Here is an 18,848-nt window from a genome sequence, read left to right as displayed (position 1 = left end):
ACATTAAATGCAGCCATAATTGCATCCCAGATTTTTTAACAAGAGAATTTTTGCAGGGGAAGAATGGGTACTAATTAGAGAAGACTTCCAGCTACTCTCACCCAAACCCCAGCACCAGTAAAACAGGAATCTATTCCCGATTCCTCATCGGCCTTAGCCATCACAAACAGATTCACTCCCTTAGGATCAACTATAGGAAATATCCACCCAAACTACCAAACGGCATTAGCCACCCCTTATGATCCTTATTCATCTGTTCGTTCTCCCTCTCCTTCAATTCCAAAAACACCTAGCTATGCTAAATCGTCACCCTATGTCCAAAATCCCAACTCTGAAAAGCTTTTATAATTCGCCAGCCTTTTCCAGCTTTTAGCACATGCAAGCAGGTTTCCCAGATCTAGGATCCCAGCCTCCATCATTCCTCTCAGCAGCTTAAAAGAAGGGCTCATTCTCAGAGCAATGGGACTTTAGTCGAAAAGAATTCTCTGCGTATTCGAAAGAACAGAGAAAATTTATCAGTAGAAATATCAAACACTTGTAATACATATTATTATGAAGGATGTCTGCGAGCTCCACTTTGCTTATGTTCATCATCTGCCATTAGGCAAAACAATTTGTAATTTGCAGTAAGTTTTAATAAAACTTATTTTCAAAACCTAGCTGCATCATTATTTTTAATTCATTATTTTCATGAATACATCACCTATGTTTAATTTGATCTTATGTTTTCATGTTATTATCTGCCATTCATGGATATTTTTCTTGTCAATATTTTTGCTTGAAATTTTTGGAATATTCCAATCACCAAAATCAATACTTTCATCAATTTGAAAATCAAGTTTTTGTTCCTCATTTATAATGTCCGATATAGTTCCTAAGTTGGATCTAGAGCTAGTGCTGGTCATTGAATTAGATCTAAACAATCTACTCATGAAAAACACAAATCAATATGCTATATGCAAATCTTAAATGATTCACCTTCCTCGTGTGTCTAAACCCTTTCCCCGCTCATGCCTCTCCTCGGGCCTTACTGTTTGGACCACGCCTTACTGTTTGGTTGGGAGTTTAAAGAACTGAGGACTGACAAATAAGAAATTGCAGATAGGATAAAGAGATGTGAATACAAGAATAGATCAGATTCGAGAATATGTCGAAAATATCCAATAGACAAAAACAAACACCAACATTTATTCTGAAAAACGTGAGAAAATTGTTCAAAAATTAAATTAGAAGGGTAAAATTTCGGCCAATATTGGGGGGAATTTCGGCCAACTTAGGCCCCATGTCTAACAATTCCAAGCTTCCCTAGGTGTTGAGGCCTATTGGAATTTAGAAATCTTCAATTTGGTATCTTTAGGATCGCCTTCTTAAGCAAAGTTTGACTTTTGATGCTTTTATGACATGAATGATTTCCGCAACAACTATAGGTAATGCAAAGCAAAGCGGAACCAATGGTCAATTGCATTATGGTGGAAGTACGTCTCAAGGTCTACAAGATCTTGATTTGTGTGGACTTTGCCCTAATTCTTGAAGTTGAAGGCCTTGAGAGGTAGAGAATTATGCTTCAAGGATGATTGCCACCCTAAAGTGGGCCTCTGTTCTGTCTCCCCTGAGGCGCATGTTAGGGGTTGGAATCCTTGCCGCATCCCCCACACCTTTTTTGGTGGTTTAGGCCTCAAGATGCATTCGTATTGGCTTCAGGCAATTGAATGACATTCGAGCTAGTGGGGCAAGCTTGATGGTGTTTCATCAAGATTTGATTGTTCTATCAACAAGATAGAATCAAATCCGAGAACTTAGTGAAGTTCTAAGCCCTTATTGTTTTGGATGACAATATTCAAGAGATCTTCTGTACGACACTCAAATTTTACTTGAAGGATTAAGAAAATAAGAAGCTAACACGTTAAGCAAGTCTTGTAGTCAAACACATGGTATTTTGGATAAGTTTAGAGAAATCTTTAAATGTGATAAACATGAGAGATTCTTCTATACGACACTCAAACTATGGCCCAAGAGAGGAGGTGGGGGGGGGGGGGACTAGAGAATGGAGTTTGGTTGGCCTGAAAATGGGAGGGGGGAGGAAGAAGATGTAATTTTTTGTGTTTTTGCCGTGTTGTTGAAGTGGTTCGGGGTTTCTCGACAAAAACACTAAAATGTGATAGTACTAAACCACGTTTTATAATAAAAGTTACGACATAGTCAATGTTTCATGGACTTATGATGCAATTTAATAACTCGATATACACCACATGATGAAATTATCACGCTAAAATCTTACTAAAGTTTAATATGGTGCACCAAACGAGGCCTTTTGAACCGAACCCAAGTGACCTGGCCCAACAGAAACCGATATGTCCAGCAATCCAGTATTTTCGAAAACTTCAATTGCACAAGACGCAAGCATTATGGAGGGAAGGCACTCGAGATGGAACTCACAGCCACGGCCCCGCGATCTGCTAAGAAAAATCAGAGGTCAGATTTCCCATTTTTATCAAAATTTCGAATTTGAAATTCAATTTCTTCGAGTAGACACTAATTTCTCATTTTCCATTTCCTATTTTTTTGTGAATTTATTTGGGTGCCCAGAATTTACTCGAGCTATGGTTGAAGATCTCAGCAATGGACGGTCTCCGGAGATTTTCATCGATCGCTTCAGAAATTACTGCACGAATCCCAATTCAAATTGGTTAGATCCTAAGCCTTCTTTCTCGATTTTAGTTGATTGTTCAGATTTTCCTCTATACTCTCAGCAACCAAACACGCGCCACAGAATTCTTACGTTTATGATTCACTACTTATTAATACATCATTACTACGTTTTAAATTTTAGTTATCGAAATTGTTATGCTCTGCGCAGCTATTGTAGTTTTGATTCACCGAAAGGGCAGGAGATTCTCACGCTTCGAAGGACAAGCCATGTGCGTAGATTAGGTAGGATTGTTGTGCTTGCTGTGGAACATGATTTTTTTGGCTTTGAAATGCATTTCGTTATTTGTCTTTATTAATGTGCAAACAACTTATCAGAGGCATAGCGCGCCCTAGAATCGTGCATGTATTTTTGTCAGACTATCAATGTCAATGTATATGTGATCATGACTGAGTCTTACAATACAACAGACAATAGAACGTTATCGGAAATGTTTAAGAGATTTATGAAGTGCATTTGTTATTGATGATTAACTGGTTTGCGTAATCTGTTTCAGATGTTTTTCTCCGGGTTTTGTTGATTGTTCAGCAACTTCTGCAAGAAAACAAACATGGGTCTAAGAGGGATATCTATTACATGCATCCTTCTATATTTTCAGGTGATCTGAGTTATCTTTCATTTCCAGTGTCAAAGCATAATCCTTGCTATATGGTATAGCTCGTTAAGGGACCTTGAACTTGGATTATGATAAATTGTGTTCTTTGTAAATTTAGTAAACCTTGGTAAATGCAATATATTTTGGGCCTTATATTTTTCATATCATCATGGAGAACACAGGATTTCTGTTTAGACATGATCTTTAATAATTTGAAGTTCTTGATGCGGTACGTTCACGATCTCCCCATGTAAGTAGTAATATTTTCTGCTTAAATTACAACGCAGATCAGTCAGTCGTAGACCGTGCAATCAATGACATATGTATCCTTCTGCATTGTAGTCGCCACAATTTGAATGTGGTGGGTACTCCGATTTTTTCCTCATTTAATTACATTGCTATTTTATTTATATTATTGTACTCGAGCCTGTTATGTACGATTAGTATGGTAGCTTTTTGATATGTTCCCTCCTTTTGACAGGTGTCTGTAGGAAAGGGGTACGTATGAAAAATTTTCGGTTGATTTTCAAAGAAAAGAAGATAATGGTGTACTTTCCTGTTTGATTTTGTATGAAAATGACTAATGCCAATAATTATTCACATTTAAATGCGTGCATTCCTGGTTTTATTGAATACTTTGTTAATCTTGAGTTGATCAACTTTCTCACTGTGGTAGAGTTAGATTTTCATTGCGTTGATAACAATGATAACAATTCACATATTGTCAAACTAGAATGTTAATTGACATGCTTTATAGGTTGGTAATGGGCTGGTTAAGGTTCTCAGAAGCTGGAAACGTATTTGATTGCATAAATAGGCCAAACACAGTAAGAATGGATCTAATTTGATTTTTTAAAACGATTTGATGATATCTTCTTCATTGTCACCTGTGTTTGAACTTAAAACTTTGCATCTGGTTCACATACAGGCCTTCCCTGTCCCTATTCATGTTGAAGAGGTTAAAGGTATCCAGATGATTAAGAAAGAATAATTAAATTTCTGTGTTTAGAAACAATGTTATTCAATTTTGATAATGTAAATGTTATAAACGCATTGCTAATCCTTATAGACCAACCCTAAGTGTCCAAGGAAAGAAAACTCAAACCTTTAATTCTAACATGCAGATATTGTCAGTGTAGCTCGGTACATACTTGTTGTGGAGAAAGAATCAGGTATACTATTTTTTTTTAACTTTGACGCTTTAGCATGAAAGAGCTTGATTTTGATGCGTGCTTCTATCAACAAACCATCATTTGTTTATATATTTTGTACAGTTTTTCAACGATTGGCAAATGACCAGTTTTGCAACAAAAACCATTGCATTGTTACCACTGTAAGCATACACCTTTTGCTTTGTCCATATTAATTCTCTTGGATCCTTGCAACAGCTTTTTATTATTTTTATGGGTGTTTTTCTTCACAGGGGCGTGGCTATCCTGATATTCCCACAAGAAGGTAAAGAGTCCCTTTCAAACTTAAAATGGGAGTAGGGAGTGCCTTGCCTTATATGCTGTTTGCATATTCGTTTCCTTTTTGTCTATTTAGTTCTTATAATTTTCCGTTATATTTGCTAGGTTTTTGGGGCTCCTTGTTGATACTCTGCATCTCCCTATCTATTGCTTGGTAGATTGTGATCCATACGGTTTTGACATCCTCTCAATATATCGGTTTGGTTCTATGGTTAGGCTTGCTAATTAATCCGTTAAACTGTTATCTACTTTTTGCAAAGTTGACTAGCATGTGAACTACCTAGGAAAACTGCACATATTGAAGATTAAGAAGTGCTGAAGAAGTCAATTGTTTTGTAGACTGCTCCTATATTGTAACGAAGCTCAAGTTTATATCAATTTGACGCACTCCCATTGTTATGTAAGCAAATGGCCTATGATGCAAAATTTCTACACATCCCCGAGGTACTCTGGCTTGGAGCCTTCCCTTCGGACTCAGACAAGTACGGTCTTCCACAACAGTGTCTCCTTCCTTTGACGGTAGAAGGTGAGAGATATGGTGCTTTACATTGGCATTTTTTTGTTTGTAATCTTCCTGAGGTTCCTTATAATCATGCCAGACAAGAGGAAAACGGAGGCCATGCTACTTCGATGCTACTTACAGAGAGAAGCGCCGCCACACTGGAGGTAAGACTCTGTAGGTTTCTTATCTCATTCTTCGTATGACTGGATCGATTAAATTACATTTCATAGTTTTACTCTTTCTGATGACAGATTGGAGCTACAGTTGATGCTGGAAAGAGGAGTGAAGTTTGAGTTAGAAGCGTTGTCTGTGCACGAACTTAACTATTTGTCGGAGGTGTACATACCATCTAAACTTCAAGGTGGAGTCCACATCTAACACCATCTAAATCTGTATTACTTGGATTGTAGGATAAACGAAATCATCGGATTTCTGCAAAGCATAATCAACATTTGCATTTGCAAACCATTGTTAAGTGGACAAACAATGATCTGAAAACACAAAACTGGAATGCCTCAATAATTAGTGATGTAATTCCTTTATGATTATGGTGCGCTATCGTTTTTACCTTTTTACTTGCATCCGAAGTCTCTGTTTCTCGGTGGGCTAAAATCGTGCTTCGCTTTTGAACGCGATCCTGTACAAACAGAATTTTGACAGATTGCAAGGCACTGTGTTTAATTTGGTGAAATGTGATGACCCTGGTGAATACCATTGTATTACTCAATCATCCTAATATGGATCAGGCCTTGTGAATCTATAATATCGCTTTAAAAAAAGAAGTAAAAAGACTCTTTTGCTTATATATTTCCAAGTTCCGGGCACACTGTTGTTGACGTGGAGTTCCACCAACTATGACATGACACGTGTGTATTTTTAACATCATGACTTGATGCCTTCTATTAATATAACACCAGCCTTCTCCCTTCACCCTCCCTTCACCCTCCCTTCACCGTCTCTATCCGCACCGACAATGAAGCAATCTTCGACCAAAATGTCACCACCACCTTCATCCAAACATCTGACACTGTCACGACCAAGGTTCTAAAAGACATTAGGTGCTAGTCAGTGGCAGGCTGGGTTCTAGCACCTTGGTGGCTAGGCGGAGGCCTAGGTGGATTTAAGTAAGTATATTATATAGTGTATAAATAATTGTCTAATTATACTTAATAATTTCATTGGGATATATAAGAATCTGATTATATATTTTTAAATAATATATCAAATGAATAAATGTCTATCTAAGTGAGAGTTGCGACCTAGACAAGTGTCTAGGTGGGTCTGGATGGGCTAGGTGGCGCCCTAAGCAGGTCTAGGTGTCCTTTCTTAGTTTTCAAATGTCTAGAGATTAATCGGGCCGGTGGCTAGTGCCTAGGTAGGGCCTAGGCGGAGATTTTAGAACAGTGGCCACCACCAAGATCAAAGTTAAGTGAAAGAACACGTGATAGATGATTAGGTGTACGATAGACATATACTATAGTTTATGGTGGTGAGCAAAAATGCTCCCTTCCTTAAATGGTGGGTCTGTGTTAAAATTGTACATGTGTCAAGTCATAGTTGATGGAACTCCAAGTCAGCTAATGAGCCCAGAACCTAAAAGCTTTTCTCCAAATCATAATGTTAAAAATGTACAGGTGTCATGTTATGGTTGGTGGAACTCCATATCAGCTAATGAGCCTTGGAAAAATTTCTTTTAACCAACTAAGAAGATATCAAATTAACTGTTGGTATCGTGTCGATATTAATTTCTTCTTAGTCAATTTGACTTTGACCTATTCTTTTTCTTTTTGAATGTACTATGACGACTGAATGTCCACATTCACACTTATATCTCTCAATCCGAATTAAGAAGTAAATTCGAATATTAAAAATTACGTGACTTGTATTAGGCAATGCATCCAATAATATCACGTGGTTTTATTACCTCTTCTGCAAGGTTTTACAGAGTGAAATTGTTGAAACACTAATATTCCTGCTCGAATCAAACTTATATGGAAATATCCGAGACCAGAGATTTTAGGAATTGATCCAGAATGTAACAGCCAAAATACAACTATAAAACATGGAAATTCATGAGTAATCTTTTAAAAAATAATATATAAACGACATAAAAATAGGTCACACTGTGCGTATGAAGCGGTTCAGACAACAGTAAGCTGTGCAAGAAAACACCATTCGGAAGAGCTACCAAGAAATTCTATCAGAAGCTCTGATGGATTCTTCTGTTGCACAAATGGTAAGATTATAACACTTTTAATACTTCTGTCTTTGTATTTTTTGTTAACGAGGCGATATTTTGAATTACTCTAATTTATGAAACGAAGGTTTGAACTGGGTGCTGGTAGTGGGCAGTGTTGTTGGGCAACTAACCTAACTCGTATATGTTATCTTCGTTTGTTTTTAATTGTAAATTTTTTTATTTTATTTTATCTTAGCTTAATTTGATATGAATTCGTTCTTTTGCAGAGTTGTGTTCTGAAAGTAAGCATCAATTGTGAAGCATGCAGGAAAAAGATCTACGAAGTCTTGCAGAATATTTATGGTATATATTTTTCATTTTCCCCCTCCTTGATTTGCCCTTTTATTTTTCACTAATATGAATTTATTTTATTTTATTTTGCTTTTGTGAAACTTAGGTGTGTATAAAATTAACATAGATGCAGAGGGAGGAACGGTAAAAGTTTCAGGGAAAGTAAATCCAAGTACACTTCTAATGGTGTTGGAAGGGTCAGGGAAACATGCAGAAGTAAAAAGTGTTACGTTCGACGGTGAGGTCAAGAACGATTGGGGTGGGGGATACGATTATTTTGGAGAGGCTGGATATGGTTATGGTTATAACCCTTATGAAGTGGCTCCACCGCCATTTTATCCCTATCCGCCGTATGGAGGGTATGACTACCAATGGAATGATCTCGGTCGTCTCAAAATGATGCCATTGCCAGCGCTACCCCCACCACTAGTGCCGTTAGCTTCGTCATCACCATCGGTACCACAGCAGTCTCAACCACCACTGCCACTACAATTACAACCACAATCAATGCCACCACAACCACCAAAAACACCGGCACCACCAAATCAGGCGCCACCACCACCGCCACCGACAACCAATGGTGCACAGACAATAGCGAAACCAGCGGCCAAATCGGATAAGAAATCTAAGTGTTGTATCATGTAAGGTGTTGAAATAGGTCTAGGATTGCTAGATGGCTTATTGTTCATTCATCATACAAGGATTTCCCTGATAATTATATCATGTAAATTCAGAACTCATTTTTTTTCTCTCCCCTTGACATTTCATGTCGAAAGAATTTTGGTCTAAATGTTTAAGAAATTGCATGTGTGTTGTGGCCTATATTTACTGAGAGAAAGAGAAAAGGCACGACATGTAGAGAAAGAGAGATGCAAAATAGGCTTGAAGAAATGTGTGTGTTATTCTCCATACCTTGTGCCTTTATTTATAGTCATAATGAGGAGGGAAAACTTGTTCTCCAAGTCATACAAAGTTTAATAGGAAAGATCTTTTTGATCCCGAAGAATTCCTAACTTATTTCTACTTAGGATTTACACAATCACCTATGTATGAAAATGTATATCACAACACTCCCCCTTGAGTGTGTAAATACTCAAGTAGATGGTCCATCAGATCTTTCGGCAAATGTAGAACCAGCTGATCAAGTCACCTCGTTTAGTCAGCACAAGTGACAAATATGAGTCTCAAAGCAAACAGAAGAATGCATAGGTAGTCCACTCACAAAACATCGCTATGGTATAATGTATGATGTAGGATGTGTGAGAATAAGACTAAACCATGTAGTAGTGTTGTACATAGATGATCATGCTTGGTTAATCCACACTGGGGACCATACATATTTTAGGGGTGACTTTGCTTGGTTAATCCATATTAGGGTTCACTACCTACTTGGTTACATTGTCCTCAGGATCCCCGAGTCATTACTGGTACGTTACTCATTTGTGGTAATCCAGCTAGAGTTCTGATTGAGTCGGGTGCTACATTTTCACTTGTATCTCCATCATTTGCATGAATTATAAATTTGCAACCTACACCGCTTGGTTTTGATATACTAGTACAAGTGTGTCACATCTTGGCCCGGGCCTCCACCACATCCCGGGCTTGACTTCGCCGTAGCACGATATTGTTCGCTTTGAGCCCCGACCACGCCCTCACAGTTTTGTTTTTGGGAACTCACATGAGAACTTCCCAGTGAGTCACCCATCCTGGGATTGCTCTCGCGCGATTTCGCTTAACTTCAGAGTTCCTATGGAATCCGAAGCCAGTGAGCGCCCAAAAGGCCTCGTGCTAGGTAGAGATGGAAATATACATATAAGACTTACATGATCCACTCCCAAACTGTCACATCCAAACTGGGGCTTCCACCACATCTAGGGCTCGACTCCACCGTAGCATGATATTGTCCACTTTGGGCCCCGACCACGCCCTCACAGTTTTGTTTCTGGGAACTCACGGGCAACTTCCCAGTGGGTTACCCATCTTAGGATTGCTCCAGTCCAAACTCGCTTAACTTTGAAGTTCTTACAGAACCCAAAGCCAGTGAGCTCTCAAAAGGCATCGTGCTAGGTATAGATGAGAATATACATATAAGGCTTACATGATCCACTTGCCTGAGCGATGTGGGATGTTACAAAGAGGCATATGGAGATCTCTTTTATGCGCAGTGGGAATATAGAGATTGCCTAGTGGTAGTTGAAGGGGAACTTATGGAGGCTAATTTAATTCCCTTCAAATCAGCAGAGTTCGATGTTATATTGGGAATGGATTGGTTGTCCAGGCACTATGCTTATGTCGGTTGTAGGGAGAAGTTTGTGATGTTTAATCGGCCTGGACGACCGTCAGTCACATTTCAAGGTGAGCGATGAATCCTTCCTAATAGTATTATTTTTGCTATCTAGGCGACTAAGTTGTTGCATAAGGGATATGTGGGATTCTTAGCCCACGTAGTGATGAATGATGAATCTTTTTTGCGTCCTGAAGATGTGCCAGTGGTGAAAAACTTCACTGATGTATTTCCTGAGGATTTGCCAGGTTTGCCACCATCGAGGAAGATCGAATTCACCATCGACTTGCTTCTAGGAACAAACTCTGTTTCCTTAGCACCATATCGAATGACACCAGCAGAGTTGAGAGAATTGAATATACAACTCCAGGAGTTAGTGGATAAGGGTTATATCCAGCCCAACATGTCTCCTTGGGGTGCTCCTATCTTGTTTGTTAAAAAGAAGGATGGGTCAATGAGATTTTGCATCGACTATAGACAGTTGAATCGGGTGACAGTGAAGAACTGTTATCCTCTACCTCGGATCGATGACCTGCTTGACCAACTGAAGGGTGCTCAGGTATTTTCTAAGATTGATCTTTGATTGGGTTATCATCAGTTACTGATTCATGAAGAAGATGTGCCGAAGATTGCCTTTCGCACTAGGTATGGGCACTATGAATTTCGTGTCATGCCTTTTGGATTAACAAATGCACCTGCAGCATTCATGGGTTTGATGAATAGAGTCTTCAGACTGTACTTGGATCGGTTTATAATTGTGTTCATTGATGACATCTTGATCTATTCCAAGAGTGTTGCTGAGCACATGAAGCATTTGAGGTTGGTGTTGGAAAGGTTGAGAAGCAATCAGTTGTATGCTAAGTTCAGTAACTGTCAGTTTTGGTTGAACCAGATCAGTTTTCTTGGACATGTAGTCTTTGCTGAGGGAATTAGTGTGGATTCTCAGAAGATTTCAACAGTGTCTATTTGGGAGCAATCAAGAAACGTTACTGAAGTGAGAAGTTTTCTAGGTCTGGCTGGCTATTACAAACGTCACCTAAATCTAACCCAACACCCTTCCTAAGCCCTAAACGGATCCAACCCTTTGACCCAGATGGAATATTCCGTCAGGGACTATTTTATCAGTCAGGGAATATTCTTTCTGTTGACTTTTTGTTCAATTTTTTATATTTACCGGGGACCTTTATTTGGGTAATTTGATGTCCTAAATCCGTTTTTGACGTCCATTTTCCCAAATTCAAGCGTTTGAATATAGTCTTATTAATTGGACCCTTTATGCGCTTAGGTGCATTTATTGTGGCATTTTCGTCTTCGCTAGTTTGCGCGGCTCTAAGACGACGAAGTATGTGGACCCCTTCTAAAATGCATGTTTTAATAGTAGAAACGCATACATGAAAAGCATGATTTAATGATTACATTTTATGAAATGTTTTATGAGATATTATGCATACTTAGAATATTTTGGAATACTATATTTTCTATCGAACCCATGTTCTTTGTAGGACATCTGATGGATGATGATATACTATTTAGAACATGTTTTCACACACTTATTTATAGTATAGATGATGGATAATTTTATTCTATGAAGATGATTTTGAGATATATGTACCTATGTTTGGAAAGACTATATTCAATGTTTTTGTGCGTATCTATTGGTCAATGTTCTGCCTTTGAGCGAGATACTTATATTGCCTTCCAGTCGGGTGATGTAGGGGCCTTCGGGTCGATTGAAGATTATTATATTGGCCTTCAGGTTGGGAGATATTATATTGGCATTCGGGTTGGGTAATGTAGGGGGCCTTCGGGTCGATTGAAGATTCATATATTAGGCCTTCGGGTCGGGTGATGTAGGGGCCTATGGGTCGATTATGATACCACTAGTTAGCACACTATATACGAGATTCGTTTTATGAAAGGTTTTATGGCATGTTAGGGTTTTCGGAAAACCTATTACATATTATACTATTGAATTTCCATAAAACTTTGGGGGTTAGTATGTTGATAACTGTTTTTATTATATCTATATATATATATATATATCAACTTGGTCCACTCATGTTGTTTTGCGCCCCCTCAGGACTTAGAATCAAGGCGTATAATCCTAGCGTTAAGGCACTTCCGCATTGGCATCTTCGAGTTCTCTCAGTGTAGGACCCATTCTTTTATTCATTCAATTTTATGTTATTTCTTTTAGTATTTCAAGTTAGTTGTATGCGCTGAACACGTTCCTCATTCGTATATTAATTATATGGAAATTGATAAGTCTTATTTATTCTTATTCTCATGCATTCTAAATGGCTTGCGTCACCTTCGGGTGTTGGCTAGCACGTACCTACCCTAGTGTTCGGGGAATATCGGGGTCGGGGTGTGTCAAATTGTACTTGATATATCCGTGATGGGTGATCACTACCAAATGTTATATGAATTGGTCATGCTTGGTTAATCCACATTGGCGGATTATACACATTATCATGGTGATTCCGTTGAGTTGGTCTGGAATCCTATATCCGATGGATTTCTTTAAGTTGGTCTAGAATCCAACTTCCTCTATGGTTCCGTTGAGTTGGTTCGGAACCCTATATCCGAGGGAATCCATTTAGTTGGTCTGGAATCATACTTCGTGCATGGTTCCGTTGAGTGGTATGGAACCCCATTTCTTGGGATTCCATTGAGTTAGCCTGGAATCCTAGTTGTTAGATGGTTAGTTAAGTAGTCTGGAATCTAGTGAGCCGTGCTTGTCGAGTTCCACTAAGTGGTTCTGGAACTCTATGTTTTCCTGCTAGATAATTCCATGAGAAATTGTGGAAGTCATTGCAAATACAAGGTTTTTTAGCTTAACGAAATTGTAAACTACGATTGGCTTGATTCCTTCCCAGGATACGTAGGCAGTGTAACCCTAAAGCTAGGTTCAACCATAAAATAAGATGAAAAGCTACTATATTGTTGAATTAATGATTGTTTTCGGTACTTCACTTTGTGGGACTATTTGTTTATAGGTGCTTTATGTGTGTAGTTTACTCAAGTATTGAATCTAGCTTAATTTTATGTGGTCATTTCGATATGGCATGTGTCGATCCTAGACGTATCTTGGAATCAGGGCGTGACAAAAACAAGTATTATTCAGAATAAACAATCAAAACAAATGAAAACTAATGAAAAGGGCTTGAAAACTTTGAATTTTCACGAAAATGACAAAATAAAATGTAAAGTGAATAGTACCATGATTGACTTTTTAGTGTGAAAATGTGATTTTCGTTAAAGTGAACAGTACCAAGAACTTTTCGTTAAAATTCCCTAAAAACAATTTACATGCCCTTGTCCTAGCCCTCCTAAAATGGGTCGAACTGCTTTTAGAAACATATGAAGCAATCTCAGATGGAAATTGGAATTGGAATTCACTTATTCCTGTATATTCTGTCGTTATCCCCACTCACCAGGGTTCTCTTCATTGAATGGCAAATGGAACTTGCCAATCCAAGTAGTCAAATCCATTGGAAATTAACTTAACTTTGAAGGCAGGAGGGGAGGACCAATCATCGTATATGGACAAACTGCATGCTCTGTGATGTAAATATTCCCAGATAAGGGGTGAAAATGAAAGCTCTAGGTTTCCAACCACACAAATGTAAAGACTTCAAGTATTCATCATCCACCTATGTACCAATACCATTCAACAGTGTGAGACAAATTCAATCCCTTTTAAAAATCAAAACAAAATTTGTGTCTTTTGACACGTGAGAAAGTTTAAGGAAAAATTATAGTTGGCCGTTCTGTTCTCTTAATTTTTAGACTAAATATTTGCAGGTTTTCTATTTCTTATTAAGCATTATATTTTCGATTTTAAGTGCTATTCAATATTTTAGATTTGAATAGCACGTGTAAAGAATACACCTCATGATTTGGTTAGATTGTATATCTAACATACACCTCATGATTATTAATTAATTTATTTAAGGAATGCTATTCAATATTTAAGGGATTCCGTTCAATCTAAATTATATGGGTAAGTTTTCAATAATTAATTCACAAAAAAAAAAAAAAAAAAAAAAAGACTTTTGTACCTATAATTTTATGATTTGCTATTCAATATTTTTAGACTAAATATTTTAGATTTGGTTAGATTGTATATCTAAAATACACCTCATGATTATTAATTTATTTATTTAAGGAATGCTATTCAATATTTAAGGAATTCCGTTCAATCTAAATTATATGGGTAAGTTTTCAATAATTAATTCACAAAAAAAAAAAAAAACTTTTGTACCTATAATTTCTTCGGCTTATATTTATAGGTTTGTAATTTTATGAACGCACTTGGAGGTACGTTTGCTTGTATAGTTATTTGGTTATATGGTACATTTAGTTTTCTATAACGTTAGTGTGCTTAAGGTGTGGGTATGGGGTGGGGCAGATTAGGTCCTAGGTTTGAGGCCGGGTATAGATTAAGTCCTAGCAGTTTATCTAAAATACGGAGAAAGGAATTTGAAAACAAGATCTCAGGTGCAAGAGAACAGTCTTAACCAGCTAAGCGTTATCAATTAAGATTTTTTCCTGACATGAATTAATTTCTTAGATTATAGGTTGGCACCACAATACTAAAAAGCATTTTAATTAAAATTCTAAAACACATAAATGTATGTAAAAAATAAACATTTGAGGCACCTAAATCTAAACCCACAAAGTTTAAAATATAAAAAAATATGGGAAATTATGAGAAACCGGTGATCGGATATGGAAAATTATGTTAGAGAGATTATATTCACACACTTCAAATTACTTCCCCAACATTCTTTTAATTTTTTAATATTTTCTATCAAGTGTTAGTGGTGTATAAAGTATCAAAAAATAAAAAAAAAAAATAAAAAAAATGTGGGAAAATAATTTAAGTTGTGTGATATAATCTCTTTTACGTTATTGCTATCATTGCTTAACGAGAAACGTAAGTTAGTCCTTTGTTAGCGAGTACATACTCACATATCCTTTATTGTATTTCTATTTCTCTTTCTCATCATATAAATGACTTTAATGAAATATTTCATATCCCTCTAAATAGGTTAATTTTTTTTATATTAATAAAAAAATTTCTCCTATTACCGAGGTTTCTTAAAGAAGAAGAAAAAAGAAAAAACAAGAGAGAGATTCCATGTCCACAGGCATGACATGTGTTAGTCTTCATTTTGTCCACATGTATAGTTCCTGCAAGATGATTACAGTTCTGAAATGAATCATTCAATTTGGACTAAGATTGTCTACTCTCCCTATCCTATATTCTTTCTATCCCCTCTTATAATGTGTAGTCACAGTTAAATTATGTCAAAATTTTATATTAATATTTTTATAAAAATAATAAAACAAAAAGTAATGAAAATATAAAATATTGATGTAGTTTAACTGTGATCATAAAAATAAAAGAAGATAAGAAGAGTATGGAATGAGATGGGCAGGCAGACAGTCCAAGTTTGGGAAGCGAATCTTGTATTTTGATGATTTATTTTGTTTGGCTGCATGAGTCAATAGCACGTGTAAAGAATTATTCTATCGATGGAAACTTCAATGTCTGTGAGTATAATAGATTGCAACACAATTTCTTAACGGCATGGGTTACCCAACATTCCTAAATTCTATATGCTATATTCTTTCCTTTTCTTTTGGGCCACTTCAGTACTGCCTTTATGTGCTATATTTACCTCTTCACTAATTTTTCATTTAAGGTGATTAAGTGGTAAATCCAATTATCTCAACATGTATAGAATTACCTAGAACTTTGTGGCTTAGCCTAGTAACTGTGTCAGCTAGAAAATTAGTTTTACAGTACGTGACTTCATGAAAACTGAAGTAAAATCATTTAAAACCTAGCGAATGTCTTTCAAGGATGGCATGAAGTCTCTACAGAGTCCCACACTTCTCAATAATGACTAACTAACCCACAATAAGAACTCTATATGCTTGCGGCGGTTATGTTCTTTGTAAAGTCCGCACTCTACTTCAAATTAATAGGCCTATTTTTTAAGAATGAAGAAACCCTATATAGTTGTTCTCCCTTGGTGCTGGTTGTTAGAGGTTGGATTGTTGGTTGCTGTTGTTTTTCAACCTTCCTGTATTTTTTTGTTTTTAACTTGGCCTTTATTGCAGTTGTTGTGTTTGCTTCTGTTGGTTCTCTTTTTAATATAATCATTTTTTTTTTTTTTGGTAAAATATTTTAATATAATCATTGAATATACTTAAACTCCTTTGTGTACGAAAACCATTTTCTTTGTCAATTTGCACCAAATAGAAAGATTTTAGGTCAATGGGGCCAACAATACATGAATTATCCGATACCGAAACCTAAAACACCACAGTACAATACATGAATTATCCGATACCGAAACCTAAAACACCACAGTACAAGACAAGTTTAGTTAATTGTCATTATACATACATACATATATATATATATATATAATATAATGTTTCTAAAAGCCGCAGGAGTCGCTTTAAGTCGAGTGCGTGGACAACTCATATTTAAAGACATGGAGCACCTAGATCATTGGGTTCAATATATGGAGATAACCTCATTTGATACAATGAAAGAAATTAAAATTCTACTTAAAAATTAATTGAAAATAAAGGGAGCGATTCCACTGTTTGTAAGCTTATGCGAGATCCTTTGATTATCCAATGTGAAGTTCATTCTTAATATAGAAGACCACCACCAATTCCATTACATCGTTTAAGAACATTCACCACTCCACACAAGAATATCTCTTTGTTTCCTCGTTCTCTCCGTATTAGTTTTTATTTTAAATAAAAGAACAGATTCATTGCATCCAAAATTCATAATGTTACACAACTAAGCATGTAAATAATTCAGATTCATTACAAACGAAGCCAACTCCCAGACACATTAAGTAGAAGATTAAGGAAAAAAAAAATCAAGGCTCTGCTAATTAACACCTAAACTTACACAACTAATTATGTAGCAAGCTGGAATAATTTTCAGAAAACATAATGTAAAACATCATATTTTGCCCTGGAAACTATAATTACTACTACTTAAACCATAATTAGTCGTCTTTGTGCTTCAATCCTTAATTCTTCCTTCATTCTTCTAATGAAGTCTTCAACTTTCTTGTTCAATTCTTCAGTACTATTACCAAACCTTCCTGTTCCTTCTTCATCTTCCTCGGCAAGTTTTCCATCTTCTTCTTCTTCTTCTGAAACTAACAAAATACTTTCTGGTTCTTGTTCTTTTTGTTCTTCATAATCTTCAATAACCTTCTCTGCATGTTTTTCTACTTGGTTGATCAAAGGCTCACTTTCATGTTCTTCTTCTGCAGCAACATTTTCTAGCGAGTCCATACTTCCTGCTTTCGCATCTTCCTTTGGCGAAACTGGCTCTTCTGTCTCTAACATTGGCGAACCGAATTCCAAACCACCTTCTCTATTCTTCAAGCTTGTTTCTTCATTGCTAGGATAAGATGACTGCGCCGGAGATCGGGTTAAGCCAGAGTGTTTTGCAAGGAAAATGAAGAGCAGGTTGCATATGAGGAATATGAAGTTCTTGTCAATGGTGTGGGTGAAAAGTTGGTAAGGGAATGTTGAGAAGTAGAAGTTGAAGGAATGGAGGAATGAGAGCATGGATGAGCGGGAAAAGCAGAATGAAAACACAGAAGCTGAAAGCAAAAACTTGGCAACATTTTTCAGAAGCTGATTATCTATGGAGTTGTAGTAGTAGTTTGTCAAGGTTTGTTGGTTTTGATCATCCATTTTTCTCTTTAGCTAGTTTTAATTGCTAAAGAGGTCTTTGGAAAATTGAGAAAGATAATGGGGTGGTGGAGATGAGTTTGAACTTTCAATTGTTGGAGTCGTCTTTCCAAAGGTGTACATATGCTATATGTGGAAGTTATGGAATATGGAGAGTTATATATAGTAGTCTAGGCTTAAAGAAATTTTAGGTTGGGTGGGCGGTTTTTCAGCACGGGATGTTGTTGATTCAAGCGATATTTTAATTAATGTAATATAAATTATTAGGAGAAGAAATTTAAATTTGGGTATGGTGAAGAAAACATATTATTTTAATCAATTTAGCTATGTTCATGTCTGCTTTTAAGATCTTCCTAGCCATCGTGTATATGTAGCGGTGAATTCACATATTGAGGAGTCATAAATGAGATAACTTACATGGAACAAGTTCATCACTACCGTAGTGTTATGATACAATAATTCATTGTTATGTATAAGTTTAGAGACAAAACGTCACGGTAAATTCGTTTCATATAAATCATTCTCTTTAAATGTTCATCCATTGCACAAGAATTCTCTCTGAAAGATAAAAACTTGCATGCAACCGTTGGATAAAGCGGTTGTTTCACATTCATATTCATGTACTCACATGATGATGTAGCAATTGTGAAACAATTTCATCTTATACAATGGGTGCATACTAAGTTTTGTTCTATTTGGAGGGAGGAGGGATGTTGACATGTTTTTTACTCGACTATGTGGAACTTTCTAGCTGTCAGCCCATTGAGGCATCAGGTAAGAGTAATCTTCACGTTCACCATTTGAGGTGTGACTGCTTTATAAAACTTGATTGAGATAGATGGCAACGACCAGAGAGTTGGGACCACGAAAGAAATTAAATATTGATCAAGTGTTCTATAACAAACCCATGATAGCACCATCGCTTAATTAATACGAGATTGACAGAAGATAACCAAATTAATATCATTGTCACGTCACATAGTAATACAGTGATATTCTTCTTCACTTGTAA

At 36.6% G+C, this 18,848-nt stretch overlaps 3 protein-coding genes across 4 annotated transcripts; 2 read left to right on the top strand and 1 right to left on the bottom strand.

Moving 5' to 3' along the window:
• The first annotated feature begins 2,318 nt into the window (after window positions 1-2,318).
• Window positions 2,319-5,815, top strand: LOC137715286 (meiotic recombination protein SPO11-1). Of its 2 annotated transcripts, none has more exons than XM_088690877.1 (15): window positions 2,319-2,472; window positions 2,587-2,686; window positions 2,867-2,931; window positions 3,204-3,305; window positions 3,590-3,663; window positions 3,784-3,800; window positions 4,060-4,129; window positions 4,231-4,267; window positions 4,427-4,474; window positions 4,577-4,635; window positions 4,726-4,757; window positions 4,877-4,982; window positions 5,177-5,297; window positions 5,371-5,437; window positions 5,525-5,815. In XM_088690877.1, the coding sequence occupies exons 1-15, from the start codon at window positions 2,352-2,354 to the stop codon at window positions 5,649-5,651; spliced, it is 1,146 nt and encodes a 381-aa protein (XP_088547003.1). In that variant the 5' UTR covers window positions 2,319-2,351; the 3' UTR covers window positions 5,652-5,815. The 2 variants fall into 2 exon arrangements, with proteins under 2 accessions (XP_088547003.1, XP_068310659.2); XM_068454558.2 differs by having other exon boundaries at window positions 2,858-2,931.
• A 1,670-nt stretch (window positions 5,816-7,485) lies between these two features.
• LOC148697866 (uncharacterized) lies at window positions 7,486-8,448 on the top strand. The gene is made up of 3 exons (XM_088690878.1): window positions 7,486-7,509; window positions 7,740-7,815; window positions 7,910-8,448. Exons 1-3 carry the CDS (start codon window positions 7,486-7,488, stop codon window positions 8,446-8,448), a joined length of 639 nt encoding a protein of 212 aa, XP_088547004.1.
• An 8,445-nt stretch (window positions 8,449-16,893) lies between these two features.
• On the bottom strand, window positions 16,894-17,964 carry LOC137714466 (uncharacterized). The gene has a single exon (XM_068453675.2). The coding sequence runs from the start codon at window positions 17,837-17,839 to the stop codon at window positions 17,126-17,128; it is 714 nt and encodes a 237-aa protein (XP_068309776.2). The 5' UTR covers window positions 17,840-17,964; the 3' UTR covers window positions 16,894-17,125.
• Window positions 17,965-18,848: the final 884 nt, after the last annotated feature.

This window comes from Pyrus communis, chromosome 3 (assembly GCF_041283825.1).
Source record: "Pyrus communis isolate YQ-2024b chromosome 3, ASM4128382v1, whole genome shotgun sequence".
Taxonomy (NCBI): domain Eukaryota; kingdom Viridiplantae; phylum Streptophyta; class Magnoliopsida; order Rosales; family Rosaceae; genus Pyrus; species Pyrus communis.
Note: the sequence above shows the minus strand (reverse complement) of the source record. Positions and strands in the feature narration are given on the sequence as shown.